This window comes from Cinclus cinclus, chromosome Z, assembly GCF_963662255.1.
Source record: "Cinclus cinclus chromosome Z, bCinCin1.1, whole genome shotgun sequence".
NCBI lineage: Eukaryota > Metazoa > Chordata > Aves > Passeriformes > Cinclidae > Cinclus > Cinclus cinclus.
In genome coordinates this window covers 61,146,027-61,167,318 of record NC_085084.1, presented here as the reverse complement: position 1 = coordinate 61,167,318, position 21,292 = coordinate 61,146,027, and the positions used below count along the sequence as shown (strand labels likewise).

The following is a 21,292-nucleotide window of genomic DNA, read 5'->3' as shown; positions in this document are numbered from 1 at the left end:
AGAAAGGGAAGTTGTTCCTTGCCCTGTAAATCTGAGAAAGAAGCCAACATGCAGGACTGTTTCCTTTTATTTTAGTTAGGGTAACGTAAACATGCACCCAGCTGGGAGGCTCTATGTACTGTTCCTCCCCTCTTATTGGAGATGGGGCAGTCAGAACATAGGCAGAAAATCTTATCACAGGTCTTTGCTCCTCAAAATAATGAGCAGAGTTCTGATTTGTTTGAAAGTAGTCAGTCTTTGACATAGGTCAGCAGTCTTCCTCCACTGGGAAGGCACTTTGACTTACTCACCAAGATTTTTCCTTGATCTCTTCTTGAGACATGACACAAGCTGCCTTTAAGCCAGAGCAGTTTATAAAGTGCCACTCTAAGCCACAGTAAAATACTCGTCTTAAGTGTGAGAACTTGTACTTAGGGCATCTGGCTCTCAACATTTGCCAGAATGCATGTGGGGAACATTTCCTCAAATGTAATTATTGCACTGGGAAAGGCAAGTCAGCCTCCCACCCACATCCTGTCATTATTTATTTTTCCCAAACTCACACAGCTCTTGGTATACACATATTTTGAATCAGTGTTGTAGCCTCAAAGTGGGAAAAGGTGAGATTGGAAGCAAAACTGCAAGGCTCATAAGGACATTTATACTAGACAATATCAATCCTATATTAGATTAGGGCCTGGATTAGACTAGAATGTGTTAAATAGATTAAGGAGATTATGAGACTTGAGTCAGAAGTTCTTGTTAAACTACAATGAGCATTTTCTCATTTTAGTATTGTTAGCATTTTCATTGGTGGTTTGTTTCCATATCTGGGTAGCTGATTGATCTATTAATTTATGTAAGAAGTGTCTCCCTCCCCTGCAGGTTTCAGCTCACATCTTCAACTGCTGTGATTCCATAGGCAGCAGAATAGCAAAGAACAGTTAAATGTCTTGCTAGTAGCTTTTTCCACCTAGATGTGGTGGTTTAATTTCTAGGTATATATTTAAATGAGTTACATTTCAAGGCTGCCCAACAGAAGCGTGTCCTTATGTTCTCAGTTGAGTCCTGTTTTGACAGCCCTTTTTACACACCTCTTTTCCAATTACTTAAGTGACTTTTTCACTGAATTGTCCATATCATTGAACCCTGCTTGTTCCCATAAAGATCATGTCTCTTGTGATACCCACTTAGGACAGAAATGGGAGCATTGTCTGTATTTGAAGTACTGATTTCAGTTACCACTTACTGCTTTCTTCTCACAGAAAATTGCTCACCATTTCCTACTTCTGTGAGCAACCATCCATTACTAGCCTGTGAAGTATCTATTGTATATCTACATCTCTATTGTATATGAATGTACTGTAATCTGTAAATTAGTGTAGAAAACTTTCATTAATTCTAAACTGAAATATAGAAGTATTTCTGGCTACTGTTCTTTCTCTTATGCCTCTGAAGCAGACAGATCTATCCAGCTGTGTATCAGCTGAGAAATGTATGAATTTAATGTTGCCTATCTATGCCCAGGAAGGATGACAAACTAGTGTAAAATATCTTGGTGTAGACGGAGAGTCTGAGCCAGTTGTACCCCAGGTAGTGGCAGAGAGTCCTGTTACAGAGCAGCCTGGTAACCAGAGACCACACACCCAGTGCCAGCCGGCTGTGGCAGCTCACATTACAGCTAGTACTTGGCAGTACATCCCCATCTGAACAGAGCCAGGGGACTTATTCCCCTTGCATTAGATCTGCTGATCAGTAGGGCAAACCCATCCCTTTGACATATGGTGGCTCTGACTGACTCATGTTTTTCCCTAATTCAAACTCCTTTCAATATGCAATAGTCTTCATCATAACTCACTCTAGTGTCTGGTTCCTTCCACAAGGCTTTTGCAGCTAAGTTCAGGTTATGTTTCATAATTTTTGGGATCTCTCCTTGCAGAGGGTGGTCCCATGTCCCAGGATGGTGAACAAGGCACCTACAAAGATGTAGTGGTAACAAAATTTTGCACAGATTTTCCATGGTCCTAGGTGGCTTGTTGAGTTACTCCTGCCTCAGTTCCTCCTTCCTGGCTTCCTGGTTTCATAGAGCAGCTGCTGCTTTGGGAGCGGGACTCCAGGGCCTTGTGTGACTACTTCTCTGGTGCCAAGGAGCATCTCTGAGCAGTGAGGGCTCCTGGCCCATGTAACTATGCATTGATGCATGTGCTTGGCCATGGCTCACTGCATTTTTCCATCTTCTCTACCCTCCCTGTGAGCTCAAGTGGGCCCATTTGCAGATGACTGGCAAATAAACTCACATCTCCTTCATCACTAGTGCCAAACTAAATAGTAAAAGTGCAACAGAAAAAAAAAATCCCAGATGAAGTTGAGAAGTTGATTCAGTATTTCTGGGCAGTACTGATATTAAATCTATACAGAAAAATGAGGCAAACATAGCGTTCTCTTATTTTGTGTGTATGTAAGAAAGTAGGAATATTCTTTTGGTCTGTGGCTGCCCCTTAGTGTCCTGCTGAAGAATTGCTTCCTCCAGATCTCAAGCTAGCAACAACTGCCAAAGCTGCGGGAACAAAGGGAGAGAAACGCCCTCCTGTCTGCTCCGAGGTACACGCAGATGTTTCACTACTGCTTTACTACAGTAAGCTCTGCACAAGGGTCAGCACTGCCAATAGCAAACCAGTCAAGAAGCATTATCATTAAAAATTATGGAGGAAAGAAAGAACCATTGCACACAGCCTTGTTAGCTGGAGGAATAAACTCTGCAGAGAATTTAAGTACTTAACACATGATAGTCTTAAAATAATGTGATTTAGGCACATGATTTGCTGAAGTCAGGTTTTATATTCCACTAATAGCCCTTAACAACTCATCCCAGACTTACCACCTGCAGAGGGAAAAAGAAAGTTCAGAAATATTTAAAGTCAATGCTCCTGTTTGAAGGGTAGATGTAGGAAAAGTCTAGAATAATGTAATGTTCTCCAGAAATGTTACAGGGGCATTCTGCAAACAGCCGTGAATTCTTGTCCAACTGCAATGGGATCAAGAAACCTCAAGAGGGCATCGAGAGCCAGTATATGGTAAAGGTATAGAAGGAAGGCTTAAAAAAACAGGTAAGGCCATGGCTGAAATCCGAAGTAAGTATTTTGCATGTGTTTTCACTGTGGTGGAGCTTGGAGAGGTTCCCAGAGGATTGAGAAAGAGATATGTTATAGGATCTGTCTCAGTCTGAAGTGATAGAGATGTTGTAGGACAGACAGATCCTCAAAACAAGAAATAACAAGCCAGGATGGCATGGAATTCAGTCTGGAGCTCTAGAAGAACTTGAGGTAGATGAACAATGGGAGTCTCTGGCTCAGAACCACAGCAAGGAAAACTGGCTAGTACACTGCTGAGTATTATCCAGAGAACCAATGAACATTAGGTCTGCTGTCATGCTGGATAAGAGGTAGAGACCCACCTGAAAACCAGAAGGGTGGGAACATGACTGAACACAGTATACTGGGAAAAAGTAAAGAAGAATCATAATGCAAATTTGCTGGCACTCCCTGAAGGCATTCATGATGATGACTGACCTCCCTGATTATTGCCCACCTTGTTCCCAGCAAGGTAGTAAATGTCCAATTGATGTAATTGTCTTTAAAAGACAAGGAAATTAGTTGGTTGCTCCTGGTTTAATGAACACCATAAATGGCCCAAGAGATATTTTGCATGCACGTGAAAATCAAGAACGGCTGAGATTGTGGAAGAACTGAGAAAGTCAACAAGCATTTTTGGCTCTTCACACCTTAGAATATGGTGCTGCATGTTTTCTCACCATTCGGAGGACACTGTGCTGTGTAGATACACTCAAGTATATCAGCGAGATGCACCACCACTTCTGTTGTGCCTCCATCCCTCCCTTTGCAAGGCAGTAGCAGGAGCTCCTGGTTCCCAAAGCCCTGGCAGGTACCGCATGCAAGCCATACTTCATGCAAGCTATACCTGGCCAGTCAGGGAGCTCCTTTGTGTCAAACAATGTGATGGTTCCCAGGCTTCCTGCTGGTCTCCTGGCTCATACCCTGGCCACACCCTGCCAATCTCATACTAAATCCCTGTGTCACCTGGCACATCTGGTGCTGAACGGCTAGGTATGAGCCCAGCTTGGTGGCAGAGAATGCACTTGCACTTGTGCATTCCTGGAAACAGCACAAACACATTTGCAAGCCTTTGCTGGGTACTGCTGTCCTGATTCATCTGTTTCACTTCAAGTCTGCTCACTTTCAAGTCTGCTGCATTAGATACACAAAATTAGCATGAATTTTTTAAAAAAATAGTGCTTCAGCAAACACATTCAGTGCATAAAACCAAAGACACAGATGTTGGAACAGACAAAGCAAACATAGGTGATTGCAGAACTGTTACTCAACCAATATACACCATTATTAAAATATATTATCAAAATTTGGAAAAAAGCTGAAATAAAACTACCAGTGTCAGTTAAAATGGATAAGAGTCTTGAAGGCTAGAAAGCCTACAAAGCAATTACACTGAAATGTGCATTGTCTGTGTCCCACTAAAATAAGTCATAAAGTCTGCTGTAGAAAATAGAGCCATCATCCACAAATCCAGTACTCTATTGTGTTCTGTAAGGATGTTATGTTTTATTGCTCTTGCTCCATTTTCCAAGTACTTCTATAACAAAGCCTTGAAAAAGCTTACATTCACAGCCTCCTCCTCATCTCCTCCCTGCCACACTGAATGGTATTACACCTTTTATCAATGTGTCTTCTCTTTACTTCAAAGAGAGACATAACGTTGTTTAAACTCTTTTTTAACCACAGGACATTGTACAGGTTACATTAAAACTGTGATTGCAGGAAGTTCTCCACATCTGTTATTCCTGAGAGTTAAACAGCATTAATATTTTACCTTCTCGGAAGCATATATCACTCTGAACAGAAATTCCTTCATAATCATATTCATATGAATTTCTGTTTGCTTTTCAGATATTTGAAAATATCAGAGTCCCTGAGCTATGAAAAGGAGAATGTCAGCGACTAATATAATGTGCAACATTTTAAAATTCATGCTCTTACTTCCCATGCAAGTATTTTTTTGCCTTTTTTTTGCAGTGATTTTAGAGTGACATTAGCTTTTATCTGTATGGAAAGTCTTTTCCAAAATAACTCTTTTGCCATCATTTAAAGGTTGCTTTAAAGTTCATTGTCACTCTGTTATTTCCAGTGAAAGCAGGACAGTACACTGACACATATGCAGATTGGTGTTAAATGAGGTTTTAGGTGCACTTTTGAGGATATAAAATGATATTGATGATATTTTGATGATATTTGATTCCTGAAAAACAAGCTTGATGATATCACCATCCCTGCTTATTCTCTTTTTCTAGAATATTCTGGTTTCTTAGGGTAATTGGCAGATATAAGAGGCTGGTGGGTTTGCAGGAGCAAGTTTATGTTACTACCTTCTTTCTATTGTGCTGAGTTGGATATTAAAATACTTTAATTTTGGTACAAAAGTGAAAGTATCCTTATTTTCAGATAGAAAGAAGCAATCTCAAATACCTGAGGCTGTTAAGCGTCCTTGGAGTCATACTCTGTCAGAAGTATGTCAGAAACTAGTATTATATCAGTAGTGACTGCTGCCTGAACTATACAGCTCTCTAATTATTTATTACCTTTATTAATTACACATGTTATGTCTTCCAGTGGTCATGGACAGTAACAGGCACTGATGTCTTTTATGCTAGGGATTATCATTATCATTATGTAAAATTATGCCACTCATGTAATTTTCCCACAATTAAAATTACAGATGTTGTTGATTTGTGGAAAGTTCCTAAATGATATAACAAAGTATGAATTTTTTTGTCAGGTGACTGAGCACAGGCATTCCCCATTCTTCAGGTCACTGCCAAGAGAAGTCTGCAGTAAAATGAAAAGCAGATGCTCTCATTTCCTCTAATGATGCAATCCCACTAATGGGACAGGTCCAGCACTCTCAGTTGTTCCTGACTCATCTGGCACGATGAGTTGCAGCTCAGGACATGCACACAGCCCACATTCTGCCTATGATACCAAAGAGACGAGGACTTGCAGCATCTTGCAAGAGTATTACAATTCCTCTTTGAGGAAGATGAAAGTCTGGCAAAAAACAGTATATACAAGGCTGTGTTTTTGCTCAAATATTGATTCCTTAAGAAGTACATTTTTTTCTTAAGTCCAGTCTTGTGAAGCAGCCTCAGCCTAAGTTGTTTGTAACTACAATGGCCATGGTAAATATGTATTAAGTTACAGGTGGAAGTTGCAAGTGAAGCAACTTTTCCACAAAGGAAAGCTTCACATGGGCTCAGATACTCTGGAAATAAAAACATAAATCAGCTATCGCTGACAATAAACTTCTGCATGTCATATTATTCCAGAGACCTGGAGATTACAAGACTTATATGCAGCACCTCTTCTTGCTAAGATAAGCTTATGCTTTGAAGATTTGGTTTTAGCAGTGGTTTAAATCCAAGAAAAAACAAAGGAGATTGAAAGATATCATGAGAATATTCTGCTTTGAAAGTTACACTCCAGGAGCCCCATATATCCCCAGCAATCTGCTTTCCTGATCCCAAACCTTGCAAGGATATTTAATATCACCTGTTAAGTCCTTCTTCTCTTACATCAGATATGTATGTGTGTTTTAAACTGGGAAATTACAAAATAAACACAGCGCAAGGAAACAGGGGTGTCTTTCATGCTTGTGCATTTGCTAAAGAGAGTGCAGTAACAGATCAGAAGAGGGAGCCTTTAATCACAGTATCACTTCTGTTTGCAGATCCCAGAAAGTTAAACAAAGCACAATCCTGCAATATTCTTTCTCCAGATGATGGACAGTCCTCAGCTAGTTTCTGAATACCACTGACCTCTTTGGGCTTGGTTGGCATGTCACGCATACCTCTGCCCCTTCACTGAGAAGCTGTGGTCCTGCACCATGCCGTGTTGCCGTGTCCCTTTTGTCTACCCAGACGGGACCATTTCCCAGCACTGCAAGCCTCCTGAAGCTAGGAGGCTGATATACAACAGTGTGGGTGTGATTTCAAGGTGGGCTGTCTACTCCACAGAAACACCAAGACCCAAAGACCTTGCACGTCTGACTTTGGTGCAATTACTTCAGCTCCTCATTGGGAAGGGGGTGCTCTGGGAGGGAGGAAGGAAAGAGGCTGCCAGGTATGATGAACTACCTTCTGCAGGTGTCTGCCTACTCATCCAGGATGCTTAGATACCGAAGCAGAGATGCGTGTCTTGAGTCCACTTCTGATTACAAACTATGAGGAGCTCTCCCTTTGAAGAAGGAATTAATTGCTCAGCAGAAAGGTACTATGAATTCATGCTAAGGGAAACTGTGCATCAGCTGGCATAAGATGTGTGCCATGTGCACACTAGAGTGACACCACTACCTGAACAAGAACACAAATGGTCCTCAAGCCACAGTGCCCTGCAGAGCTCTCGTTCTTCCCATCACATCAGACAGGTCTGGTTCAGTGTCTTTGGGTGTTCCAACCAGCAGTGACTCTGGGTTGGTGTTCATGCCAAACACTGTTCAAACTTAAACTACACATGGAAGATAAAAAGCTCTTGAAACAAAAGCGCTGATTACATCGCTCTTTTCTAAGGGCCTGCAATCTTGATTTGAGGTGTAAGCAGTGGAAGTCATGACCTTAGTAGCAAAGTCAGGCACTGCCATTTTCCCATGTCTGGCAGAGGTATCTCCACTCTGTGCTATCCTGTCTTAGTGACAGACAGAACCTTCTCTATTCACCCACCCATGCCCTGCTACAGCACAGTTACCAAAGTGAAGGTAGCTGGGGGTGGACTCTCTCCCCTCTCTCTTGCCATCTTTTCCTCAGCACCTTCTTGGCTCTTGCTGAAGAATTTGATTACACAGAGCTCACTGCGGGCTGACTTTTGCTGATGGAGCCAGCTCTACACCCTTCAATAGCAAACCTGAACAAAGACACCTGTGTTCTTCAGAAACATTAGACCAAACAGAGCCTTAATAAGCAGTACACCTTTAGAGATTTCCTGTCATCTCCACAGTCGACACTGCTAGCCAAAATGCCATGCTTGCTGGAAGTGCTGCAAAGCTCCTCAGCCTTGTGTGCTCACCCAGGGTCTGGCAGCCACTCAGACATTTACTGAGCATTATCTCACTGGTTATTGTTGTAGTATTCATGGCTCTCCCTATTTAACCAGTCCTAGTGACACAGGGAGCTTCCAGGCAACCAGCCTAATACATACAACACAGTCCTAATAAATTATGACAGAGCAGTTCCATAATTTCCTTTCAGCACTTCATTTCACCATCAAATCACTATTCAATTGAGCAATACCACATTTCACCCCAGCTCACAAATAATATCACCACAATATAGCCACCCCCCGCATTTCCAGCTGTGCTCCCGAAATTAATGGAGATGCATTAGTGACTTTAAACAAAAGCAGCCATCTTCATTTGAATGGGATACAGCACCACTTGCAACACATTCTGAATTAGTGCTAAGGGCTTGTCCTAGATACTTTTACACTTTGAACCATGTTGTTCAGCTCATCCACTCGCAGAAAACCAGACAGGTTTGCCAGACTCGGATTTGAAGATGAAATGTTAAGGGTCATGTTGTGTCAATGTGAAGGTATGCGCGCTAGTCCCGAGTCACTGCCAGCTAAATCCAGGGAACACCACGGTGTGGTGCTCCCTCCAGAGTCAATGCATTTTGACTCACCAACTGCATCTTTTGTTTTCTTTATATCCCCCTAGCTTTTTGTAAATGTGTAAATGTCTTCAGGACATTAAGGAAACTCCTTCTACCCATCACACTTTATATTTAATTATGTTCTTCAAGTTAATTATTTCATTCATTTCCTCTTATTCAATGGGTTAGCCTCTCCTAAGAAGCAGCATATCCCTTTGTTTCACCCACTAAAATTATTCCTTTTTCCCAAGTGAAAAGGACCTATCCAGACACAGGCTCCATGCAAACAAGCTCTACCTCTCCACTTGCTGCAGTCCACAGGATTATGTGGGAAAGCAGTCCCCACTGCAGTCATTCAGCTGGGGAAGCATGGGCCCAGCTGCTAAACCACAACACATACTGTCCTGAACTCACACTCTGTGGAGAAAGCATGAATACTGATGGTGTTCTGTACTGCTACACTGCCATAAAGTTGTAGGCATGAGCAATAGCATAGAGGAATTGTTCAAGATTTCACTGAATTAAGCCCTTACTAAACAACAGGAACTATATATGTATCATGAACTGTGGAAGAGTATTTTCCTCTCCCAGAGATCACATGGATATTAAAAGCCAGGTAAATGCTATAAATTGGGGAAGGGAGGGGAAAGGATATTATCAAATAAACAGCGCTTCAGACTCAAACATACTGAATTCTGTTCTCAGCAGTTTGCTTCTTGAAGGTGAGGCACAAAGCTGGAGTATGGTTGCTGAACCAAATGTAGTTGATAACTGCAACAGAGACATCCACTCATGCCACTTACATTTGTTCTCAGATAGAGCACTCACCACTTAACGCATGCTTAGCAATTAAAACCCTGCCAGCCTTAAGAATAACTATACATTGATTTTTAGAACTGCCATGAAATACAGACATCCCTCCAGCCTATTGTTTCCCTGGAGGTCTCTGCACCAACTGACTGATCATGGGAGCTGTAATACCTGGAGGTGACCTATTGATAGAGCTGAGATTTTTTTATCTGGGCATTTCTCTCAAGTTCCATATGTAGATGTATCAAATTCAGGCTTTTCTTCTCCTCCTACATTTTGTTGCCTTGCTTCATGATACAAGTGCTCATCAATGCTCTTTAGTGCATATTACTAACACTTCTGAAACAAAGGATTGAGGCTTTGTCCATATGTGCTACCTGCAGACCATGTCCTTGACATTTAGACCACCAAATATAGACCTAACTTTTGTGGCAGGACTCTGCTTTACAACCTGCATAATAATCCCATGGAGACCAGGTGTATCAAGTTCTACCACAAAGGTGCAGTCTCTAGGTTACAGCTACATTAGGGCTTTAGCTAGGGGTCACGTGTTCAGAGATTGCACTCGTTCTTTCCTGTGGACACTCCTATGCTCTGGCAAAAAGCAATATCCAGGTGAGCACCACATTGACATAAGTTGCATGTAGCACTCAACAACTATGTTGCAGGGAAGCAGGGTACCCAGAGATATGGGAATGGACACACCAGCTATCTGCATTTGGAATGATGCATCCATATTGAGGCATAGACACTGGAGATTGATGGGATTTAGTCACAGATAATACCAGGCAGACCTTGGTACCACTGAGCTGACTGCTTGTACCACAGGAGCAATCCCAGGTTCTTTACGAACTCCAGCACAGCTATGAACCTCCATGTCTCTATGTTCATGCAAATAGGCCTTTCTCCCTTTTCCTGACCTTCAAAGAGCTGGCCAGACCACTAGGGAAGCTGGTTGTGGACACACTTCAATGACTGAAAAGTCCAAGTCACAAAAGCTAGCGAAGGATTGGTGAGTCCACATGGATTGATGGAAGTTGTCCCAGTATCCCTGCACTGCATTCCATGCATCCTTCACATTCTCTAGCCATTTTTTTTCCTTATCTGAATTATCTCCACCTCCATTGGCCTGGATGACAGAGAGCTGACTATGTAGCCAGCCTGTTGTACTGGTTCTGCTAGCAAACAGTGCCTGGAGGATGTTTACCTGCAAACCTAAGGTTATCACTCCCCAGACAAAACAGGTAGGTAATACATACTCTCCTGGCTGTTGTTGAATGAAAATGATGATGACTACTGTGCTTATGCCATATTTCAGAGTGATGCTGTTTACTAACCATGTTCAAAGAGCCTATGACAGATCAAACACATCCATAATGAAACTTGGGTCCCAAATGGCTGTTATTGTAGGTAGGCTTGATTCCCAGGCAGTTACAACATAATGTGCTAGTATCTTCAGTCATCACAGCAGTCAGACAAAAGGAATGCTAACCTTGGTGGTATTCACTGAGTAGTTATGAAAAAACTTAGAGAGAATAGATGTAACTGAAGTGTGTTATCTCTTGCTGAAATTATACCCGAGTACTGGGAACCAATACTGTAATCAATAAGAGATTCTGACATGTCAAAGAAAATATAATTCCATAAGCTCAATATATGTACTGAGAAATTAGTGAAGAAACTATGAAGGGACATCACTACGAAACTTCTTGACCTTTCTGGGAAAAGTCACTATTTCTGTAAAGAGAATTCTGGACTTAAAAACTTTGTGGAGTTCTTGAAAGAAGCCAAACACAAGTGGAGATAAGGGTAATTCAGCATATCCAGTTTACCTGGATTTCCAAAAGATTTTTGGCAAAATTCCTGATCAAAGACTTCAAAATAATGTAGACAGCCATGGAATAAGAGGGAAGGTTGTTTTAGAATAACTGATTTCAAGGAAAGAAAAGCACTATAGCAGAAGAACAGACAGTCTTCACTATGCCTGTAACTCACCAGTGTGGTGCCAGATCTGCACTGCTCTGCATGTTTATAAATGGTCTGAAGAGGGTAGAGCACTGAGGAATGTAAGTTTGCTGCTAAGATTCTAACTTTAACTATGGCTTGTGAAATAACTAACCTATCAGGAGAGAGATGTAAGTACAGGCAGCTGGATGAAAACATCAGCTCATGGCTAAGGAGCAGGAGATAAAAATAAAACATTGAGTATTAGGGGGTACTGGGGAAGCAACACAGTGCAAAACAGAACTCATAACCATACAATCCACAGCTCGGATACTATGTGTCATTTGGAGACTGTGTGTGGAAATGGGAAGGTCTCAGATAAAGGAAACAAGACTATTGCTCAGAGTGGCTGACTGGGAAGGAACTGGTTATGACACCTCAATGTGCAAAGTACCTAAAAGGGAATATGATACTGGCTTACAAAACTTCAAGTGGATAGACAAGACAGCTAAGGACTTATGCACATTATCTTCTTTAGGAATGAGGGGCCACCCAATGAAGACTGTGGGTCTTCATGTAAAGCAAATAAAGTGAGTTCGACAACATGACACTCAGATTAGGCCAGCCAAATAAGACTTAAGGAAATTCTCATGTCGAAAGTAGCATGATGTTGAGACAGCATGATGGGAGATGTGATTCTTGGCTGTGCTGGTTTCACTGCTACCTGGGTATCTGCCTTTAACCACTTTCTGTTGCTGGTACACATGTTCTTAGTCACAGATAGTCCTTCTTGGCAGCAGCTTTCCTCACAGCTGGCAAGAAGCTTAGCTCCTCCAGCCCTCGTCTCCTTTTTTTCCTGAACTTCAAAACACATTTAAACTGTTCTCCAAAGCACAGCTCTCAAGTGGTGCTGGCCACATCTTCTGTGCATCTGGTATGTTGGCCAGGTGCCTTGTGCAGCAGTCCTACTGTTTTCTTGACATGTCCCTTGATGCCTTGCTGTCTTGTTGACCTCCAGAGGCACAGGCGAAGATTACTCTAGCAGAGCTGGGTCTATGCTGAGTCAGAGTGAGCAGAGCCATTCCTACGGTCATGGGTGGACACTTGCTCCCTGCTGCTTGGGAGGTTAGGCAGAGGCTTTGCAGCTACTGTGCTTTGACTTGCTCTGCAGTTGCACAGTGGAGGTGGGTTGGTGGTGAGACAGTCTGAGCCTCTCCATTGCTCTGTACAAAGAGTTCATCCAGCAAAACAACCAAATACTGTTCCAAGCCAAAAGTAAACTTTTCACCATCCTCCTGGTTTAACTTTAACCCAGAAATTAATCAATTCATCCCAAGGTCACACTTGCTTGTGACAGTATGAGGAAACAGCATGATCACATAAAGGGTTAAGGGAAAGGCTAATCTACTCTGGTGCAGCATAAGCTTCAGCTTCTTCTGAAAGCTTGAATATTGCACTGATTTTTTTTTTAGCATCTAAACCCTTGATCAGCAATAGGTAAAGAGAGTTTTTTGGTTCTCAGTGTTTGAATTGCAAAGCTGACATTGTTTAGGAATATATTTATTGTGAGCCGAAGACCACCACCTTTATACCAACCAACCCTGCCCAAATATACAGATTCCTCTTCTCCACCCCCCCACGAAGAAAGGCTTAAGCAACTGCCTCCACCCTCCTAGGCTCTATGTTCTTACCCCATCACTACGTGACTGCACAAGCACATAATTGCCAATTCAAGAAACTGAATCAAATGAAATGGACAACCAGCTTAGCATAACTGCTTTGTTAATTGAAGCAAACTAATTCATGCTAAATTCAGGATAAGGATTTGCAATATAGCTACACGGGGGAAAACGTCACTTAAATGACTGAGCTCTTTGAACAGTATAATGCACAATCTGTCACACATCGACATCGTAGCACCTCATTTTTACAAAAAATCATTCTATTTACTAAAACTTCTTTCTCAAGAAGCTTTCAACATACTACAGTATCATTTAATTCTTACTCATGTCATTGGCAGACCTCCACTGTTGCAACAGGTAAGAAAGATCCTTTGTTGTAGCCTGCTTTGCCAACTTGTGGATGAAGGCTAGAAGGGAGAAATGGTGAGGAGGACCAGCACGTTCCTTCATATGAGCTGCAACAGAGTTGTCTGATTATTTGACAGGAAAAAAACTATTAAGAGAGTATAGATAGACAAACTTATAGACAGACAAAGGGCTTAGTGTACTTCTGATTAAATAATGACAAGAAATAATTCCCCCAAAAGACAGGCTATATATAGCGTGTCATATTTTAGACATTTAAGTCATCTGTGAATCATGAGCAGTCTCTCTGTGGTATTATACAGACACACACTGATAATTTATCATCTTTACAACATACAACATATAACCTTTGTACTCCTGACAGAGCACAGGTAGGTCTGTCAGTACTTGAACTGGATGCCCTTTCTTCGTATTACCCACTACTGCATACAGAGCAGGAAGCATACTGGGCTGCTTAGCAAGATAAAGGGAACAGGTGACAGTCAAGAGTTCACACAGCCTTCATCTCTTTATTCCAACTCTTCCAGTGACCTGTGGCCACTTACGTACAGTTATTTTCCAGTAATGGTGCTAACACCTTCAGTTCAGTAATAAATATGCAATTATTTCCCTGCATTTCTCAGGAACCAGGAAGAGAAAACTGTTTATGTCTGAGAAGCACTTGTGTTCCACGTCATCCACCTCTGTAAATTTTCCTCTCCATAATGAGACATATGTTAATATACATTGCTACTCTAGCTTGGTCCTCTGAAATGCTATCACAAAACATCCTACTTTCATTGCTCTCTAAATAAATGTGTCATTAGGTAAATTTTACTCTACCCATTTAGACGTTACAGCTACAGCTGTCATGCCTATTAATTAACTGTCAGGAATATCATCTTTGTTATGTGAAGCCAGACAAGTTGAACTAGTCAAGCTGAACTACTTTTGAAGTGCATTTAAAAGAACAAAAGAAAGCACCCAACTCAAATGTGTTATAAAAAAAAATCTTATTTATATGTGTTAAAAAATACAAGGCACATTTTACAAAATCAAATAGCTATCCATCAAAACTTTGTTTCATATCCCCATATATGATCATGTACTGGCAAACATTAAGTAACAGTGGATAACTAATATTTTTTCCCAGTGCTAGCTGATAACAAGATCAGCTTGTCAACTCAAATAGGGTAATATTATAAGCTTTTGCTACGGTAGTATTTACAGCACAGTAACTTGGAAAACAATATATAAATTATATTATACCATAGATAATAAGCAGTCTAATCCAAGATGGTGAAATGGTTTCTCCTCTACTTCTCTCTAGGGCTTCAAATAATGTTCAGTGTAAGTAGGTACACAGAGCAAGGTCCTATAAACACAGTCTCTTCAGATGCCTAATACATTAGTTACAGTTAAACAAAACAGATTTTTCTGGTAATTAAAAATACTAACAATACTGCATTAATATTCCAGAAACATTTAGCTTTTTAGCAACTTTTATATTCAACAAGCACATCTTCAGCCACAACTCACTTCTAGATGAGCAGCACTTTTGCACAGGATCTGAAATGTCCTTTTTTTCCCCCCTTTTCCCAGGAAGATTTATCTGTTTATGATTTCTACACAAAATAAGCAACTGTCAGTTCCAAATTCCAGGCTTCAATGCAATTAAAATGCAGTGGTGTTTCTTCAGACTCTCTTGTATAAAGTAAGTCTATTGCCACTCACATCCTTTCATCAGTTATAACAAAAGTTCACTTTATTAAGATTAAACTCAGTAGGTTGATTTAGTGGTCCCACTTGAGTTTGAAGAATAAGAATTTGATTTCTTGGGGTACCTGCCTGATGAGAGAGACACTTGCATCCTCTGTGTAGTTCGCACACTTCGGCAGAGAAGAGCATATTTAAGGTTGTGTCTGAAGTCTTTTGAAATATAATAATAGATGAATGGATCAATACAACTATTCAAAGTGGAAAGGCACAGTGCAGTTATGTACCACACATACAAATGGCTCTGGCTGTAGGCTTTGAGGAGTGAATAATGCACAATAATCAGCACATTGCTAGGTGCAAAGCAGATGAGATACATGGACAGGACAACAATAATGAGTCTGATTGCTCTTTTTCGTTTCTTCCCAGTGCTTATATCTATGATAGAAGCACTTAGGGTCTTAATCATTAGAATGTATGCAACAGCAGTGATGATAGCTGGGATTAAGAAGAGTCCAGTTGCAAGTGAGAGGAAATAACTAAACATATCATGAGCCAAAACATTTTCAGGCAACACATCATGGCAGGTTGTGATGTTAAGATTTGCAATATATGCCGTCTGATTAACAAGATACAATGGAATGGTGCCCAACAAAATCAGTATCCAGATAGCAATGGAGATGCCCAAAGCAATTTCTGATTTCTTTTTTGAATTAACTATGGGGTTCACTACAACCCAATACCGTTGTACACTGAGACAAGTCATAAAGAGAATGGAACAGTACATATTTCCATAGAAAAACACAACAAATACTTTGCAGAGACCTTCACCAAATAACCAGTTATTGCCATTTAGATGGTATGAAATCTTCAGTGGGAACCAGACAATAAAAAGAAGGTCTGCCAATGCCAAGTTAACCATATAAATCACAGCCGGATGTTTCTTCTTTGTTCGGAAAAAAAAGACCCAGAGGGCCATGGCATTGCTTGGCAAACCAGTTATAAAAACAAAGATATAAACAATGGGAAGAAAAACTGTAGTCAGCTTTCCTGTGAGGACTTCTGTTACAAATTCATCCACCTTGTATATCTCTTCAGAACTATTTGCCTTCAGAACCGTCTTGCCAATGAAACTTCTTCCTTTTGGTTTGCTGGATCTATCATTCTCTAAAATTAAAAAAAAAAGAAAGAAAATTTGTTGAAGTACAGACTTTTTGCCTTTTTAAAAAATAAACTAGATATAGTGATTTACTCGAATGCTTACAGACAGCCCTATCAACAGAAAAATTAAGACTGATGTTCAGACACTTGACAATTTATCTTCCCTTTCTTTTATATTTATTAATCAAAAGACAACCTTTGCCCCTTCAAGAATGTAAGGATTCTACCAGAAACCAAAACACTGTCATCAGTGATATTAAAAATGCCTTTTTAAAATGTGCTGTCAGGTGCTCCCACCACCTGAACAGTTACAGTAGAAACTGCTTCAACTACCCCAAGACACCATTAACTTTTCACACAGCAGTGCCAGATCACCTGAGTGCTGGGACTTGGAGAACTTCACAGAAGGCTAATTTAATTGCAGTACAAGCTCTGTCAGTTTAGATGCCCCAAAAATCAGGTATGCAGTAAAAAAAAAAAAAAAAAAAAAAAAAAAGAGAACATACTACCTTCAGACAAGCTAAAACTGAGTCAGAGCGCCATATCCAAAGCCACACACAAATGATCTCTAGGGAATGCCACACATTACAGTGTATCTGAACAGAAACTTGAACACACTAACTCTGTGCATGAAGTCACAATATGGTCCTCATCTGGGATTTCCTTCAGGAAAGATGCTCTCTGTGGTCTCTAGTCCAAGTATCAGGTGGTAGAGCTGACAGCTGAGGCTGATTCATACACAAACTACTGTCACTACAAGCTTTGCTCTGCCTCTGCAAATGCTGTGGCAGCTTACAAACCATATGGGTGAGGCAGGTGCTCCTGACTGCTGAGTCCTGTAGGACAGACTTTGGACAGCCCAGTTCAGAACACCTGCACACACAGCACAGTCCTCCTCTGCTGACAGGCTAAACTGCACAAGCAATGTCCCGGAATGCACACCATTACAAAAAGTCAGACATTCACCTACAGGCATCCATATCCTTTCAGCTAAATGGATGGACATGGAAGCTGACTGGTTTAGGGAGGCTTATTTCTAAACTCAGTTTCAATCATTATTCGAGGATTTATTTAGCCAAAGCCCCCCAGCTGGAATATAAAAAGAGTCTTTTTGAGTACCTGGACAGCAAACAGCCTTGAAAAATGTTAAAGCATGGCCCCTTTGTTAATAAGTAATTGATACAGTTCCAAATGAAAAAATGCTTCCACCTTATATTTTAAAGGGTTCTTACACAAAAAATATGTAAATACACAAGTGTATGTTTCCCAGTACAGATTCCCCAAAGTAGATCACTTTAGATTCTTGTCTAGACTCTGCAGCCTTCCAAAGATATATGCAGAAATATGCATATATTGACACTCTTCAGAGTTTTGAACTAAGTTAACTCAGATCCACTTGAGCACTTAAAAATCTCCAGGCCCAGCCTTCACTGGAAAACTCACATGCAAGAAAACTTTTTACCTGTACAATGACTAAGACAAATCTTTGCAGTAGAGTGCATGAAGACAGAGGTTTAAATTATAGTAAATTTTGCATGAAGACAGAGGCTTAAATTATAAAATCACCATCCTAAAGAAAAGTAATTCAAATGCCAAATAGTAATTTTGGCCTATATGTGGTCTAATTATAACAAAGCAGTATGATAAAAATTCTTGTTTCAGACATTCAAGCCCCATGATCACATCAGCAATACTGTTCAAGACAGCAAAGTTTAATTGCAATGCAGCAATCCTAGTTCCCCAAGCTGAGCTGTGAATAGGAGAACCCATAAAACCAGCCTAAAGGACACAGCTTACCGATACCAGATACTGAAGTGATAATGAGCTAAGCAACGCCGATTTCCTTAGGCTTTCAGCTTAGCTGAGAAAGATCATGGAGAAGCTTGGAAGCATACCCTATATACTAAGTTGATAGTAGTGATCAAGATACAGTAACAAAACGCACCATCTAATGCTATGTTAAGCACCTGTCCATCAGAAAGTGGTCGATACCATGAAACTGCAGTCATGCTTTTTTTATTCCATTCCAAACTAGCACTTTGTTCTTACTGTTTTGTGGTCAGATAGAAAACAATGGTTTGCAACTGAAGTTCAGAGGTTAGGTAGAAAAAATATAAGCCTCGTCAAAAAGTACTAAAGTGTTAGTGTGAGACAGTACAGTAAGAGCTATACTAAAGTGGATGGACAGATAACTGAACCAGAGACAGGACTTTGTATTCCAAGAGGGTCAGAACAGAGACAAAGGTTTGTTTTATTGTACTTTGTAAGACAGTGATTTCAAGTCTTGTTTATATGCTGACTTTAATTCGAGCCTCAAAAGCTCTGATTGCATATACTGGGCAGCTTTTTCCAGTCCGACTAGCAACCTATACACACCAGGAGACAGTGTCCTGTTTCCCAGCAGTTAACACTCCCTCACCGAGCAACCAGTCCTTTGTTAGGTATGTGCATTTCCACATCCTTTTAAAGAAAATTACTCTTTCACCGCTTGCCGTTTTCCATAACAATCGAGCTCTTTTCCAAGACAAGTTTCACCCTGCTTGACTCATATACAGAGAATGTAGTACTCTCTCCTCCCACAAAAGACTGTTTCAACACCTTTGTCATTTGTCCAGAAGATACAACCCACTTCATATCAAACACAGGATTATGCCTACCCTGCAGACACAAAAGAGACAGTAGCAAGTAGTACCAAAAATTAACTAGTTTACTCATGGTAGTAATACCCCCAACAGGAGTAAATTTAAGATTATCCTGGCTTTTGGATCTGCAACCTCCCTCCCTCTTCCCCGAGAATTCCAAATTCTTCACTCCTTCCAGGTCAGACAATTAGGCTATTAAATGTCAGCTTGACTCCAGGAACGCCGCTCTGAACAACACAATTTGCAGCTACCTAGCATCTGTCGCTTGAGAAAATATGACACATGTTTGGCTTCAATACGTATACGGCATCTATCCTGTGTTTGGCTTCAACATTTGCACCACCTTTATACGTATGATTTTATTAGGTAAATAAGCCCGGTATGAAATACAGAAGGACACAGTGCAAAGGCATGCACAAATATTGTAATGGGGTTTATTATAAAAGGTGGTGAAAAATTAACTTCATGCAGTGAAATACAAATATGAATAACCGCTTCGTTTTTTTTCTCGAACTGCGCTTACGTTCAACAAGCAATAGCACAGACTAAAAATCTAAAAAGAATCCCAGCTTTTTAGGTCAGGGAAAAAAAAAAGCCCAAGAACATGGTTTCTAAAGTATTTTCATGTTTATCCTAAGGGGAGGGGCGGCAGGGAAGGGGACCACGAGAAGGTTGAAGAAGGGCTTTTTACAAGGCCGCTAAGTGACAGGACCAGACGGGATGGTTTTAAATGGAAAGAGAGCAGGTTTAGACTCGATCGTAGGGAGAAACTCTTTATGTGAGGGCGCTGGAACAGGTTGCCCAGAGAACCTGTGGATGCACCATCCCTGGCAATGCTCAAGGCCAGACTGGACGGGGCTCTTAGCAACCTGATCTATAGCCAGGTGCCCCTGCCCGCGGTGAGGGGGGAGGTGTTTAGAACGAGATGGGAGCTTCGCAGTCCCTTCCAAGCCATTCCACGATTCTCTGCGATGCGGGTGAAGACAAACCCGACGCCCCCCACAAGCCCTGAGGGTGCTGCTCGCCTCGCCCGGCTGATCGCCCGCCAAGCGCTTTCCCTCCCCGCCCGCGGGAAGGGAGCCCTGCCCGCGGGTCCCGGCAGCCACACGAGTTTTCCACCCCTCTCGACCCCGCGGAACCCCGCCCGGTCCCCTCCAGGCGCCCCGAACCCTAGCCAGGCCAGGCACTTGCCCCGCCGAGTCCCCGCCCGCGGCTGAGGGGCAGTCGAGCCGGCCGGGGGGCGGCGCTGGCCGCCCCGCTGATCCCAGCACGCCGGCAGCTCACCGCCGCTCCGCTCACCTTCAGCAGCGATGGCAGCTCCCAGCAACGCACAGATCAGCAGCACCAGCAGCAGGCACAACTCGCAGCGCGCAGCCATCCTCCCGCCGCGCTCCGACCGCCGCCAGATCGCCCGCGCTCCCGACCAGTTTCACCTGATACCTGAGCAGGGCGGGCGGGGGGCGAGGCCGGTCCCAGCACCAGCCCCAGCCCCGCGGCGGGCGGGGCCAGCCCGAGCCTTTCCCTCAGGGCGGTGCCACCCCGAAATGGTGAGAGTCGCTCGCGGTCCCCTCGGTTCTGCCCGGCGCGAAATGGCGGGTGGCCACAGCTTGGCGACCGCTCGGGCGGTGAGGGGCGGACCGGCTCTTACCGTGCCCGGCTCTTACCGTGTCCGTGCCCGTGCCCGGCCGGGCGCTGCGCTGTTAACGGCCTCGGAGTGCCCAGCACGGCTGAGCGGCCGCCGCTGCAGTGACCGCTGTCCGTGCCGAGCTGCTGCTGGAGTGGAGCAGGATTGCTCTGGGCCACACCGGCAGGGCCGGGGACGTTTAGTGGGAACCTGTTAACTGCAGCTGCCTCGTAACGTACTGACTTGTGCGTTCCTGATTTCTTCGGTGTTAGAACATCCCAGAATCGTGGAATTTTAGGTCAGGTTGGACGAGGCCACAGGAAGTCGTCTGGTCCAGTCTCCCTGCCCAAGCAGGGTCCTCTGGAGTGGCTTTTTTTTTTTTTTTTTTTTTTTTTTTTCCTTCTTTGATGGTCATGAGATAATAGCTGGGAATAGATGGGAGTACAGAGAGATTAAGGTAAATGGCGCTGGGAAGTTTTGGGTGTCATATTGCATTAAGGGCCTCTTGTTTTCTTGTTTTTGAGTCTTTGCTGTAAGTAGTGCATACTTAAAGCACAGTTCCTGTTCGTCATCCACAGTGTTTACAGATTTCTCATCTACGTCCCAGCCTTCTTGCTAAACACCGGGAAAGTCATAGCCCATCCCTCCAGCCTCCCTC

At 42.4% G+C, this 21,292-nt stretch overlaps 1 protein-coding gene across 1 annotated transcript; it reads right to left on the bottom strand.

Annotated features, from left to right (window-relative positions):
• Nucleotides 1-15,271: 15,271 nt before the first annotated feature.
• On the bottom strand, nucleotides 15,272-20,476 carry F2RL1 (F2R like trypsin receptor 1). The gene is made up of 2 exons (XM_062513681.1): nucleotides 20,310-20,476; nucleotides 15,272-16,374 (listed from the first exon to the last, which is right to left on the bottom strand). The coding sequence occupies exons 1-2, from the start codon at nucleotides 20,386-20,388 to the stop codon at nucleotides 15,272-15,274; spliced, it is 1,182 nt and encodes a 393-aa protein (XP_062369665.1). The 5' UTR covers nucleotides 20,389-20,476.
• Between the last annotated feature and the right edge of the window lie 816 nt (nucleotides 20,477-21,292).

Coding starts and splice junctions, on each gene's coding strand:
- F2RL1 (XM_062513681.1), bottom strand. CDS start 20,388: ATGGCTGCGCGCTGCGAGTTGTGCCTGCTGCTGGTGCTGCTGATCTGT. Junction 16,375..20,309: donor AGCTGCCATCGCTGCTGAAG/GTGAGCGGAGCG, acceptor TTTTAATTTTAG/AGAATGATAGATCCAGCAAA.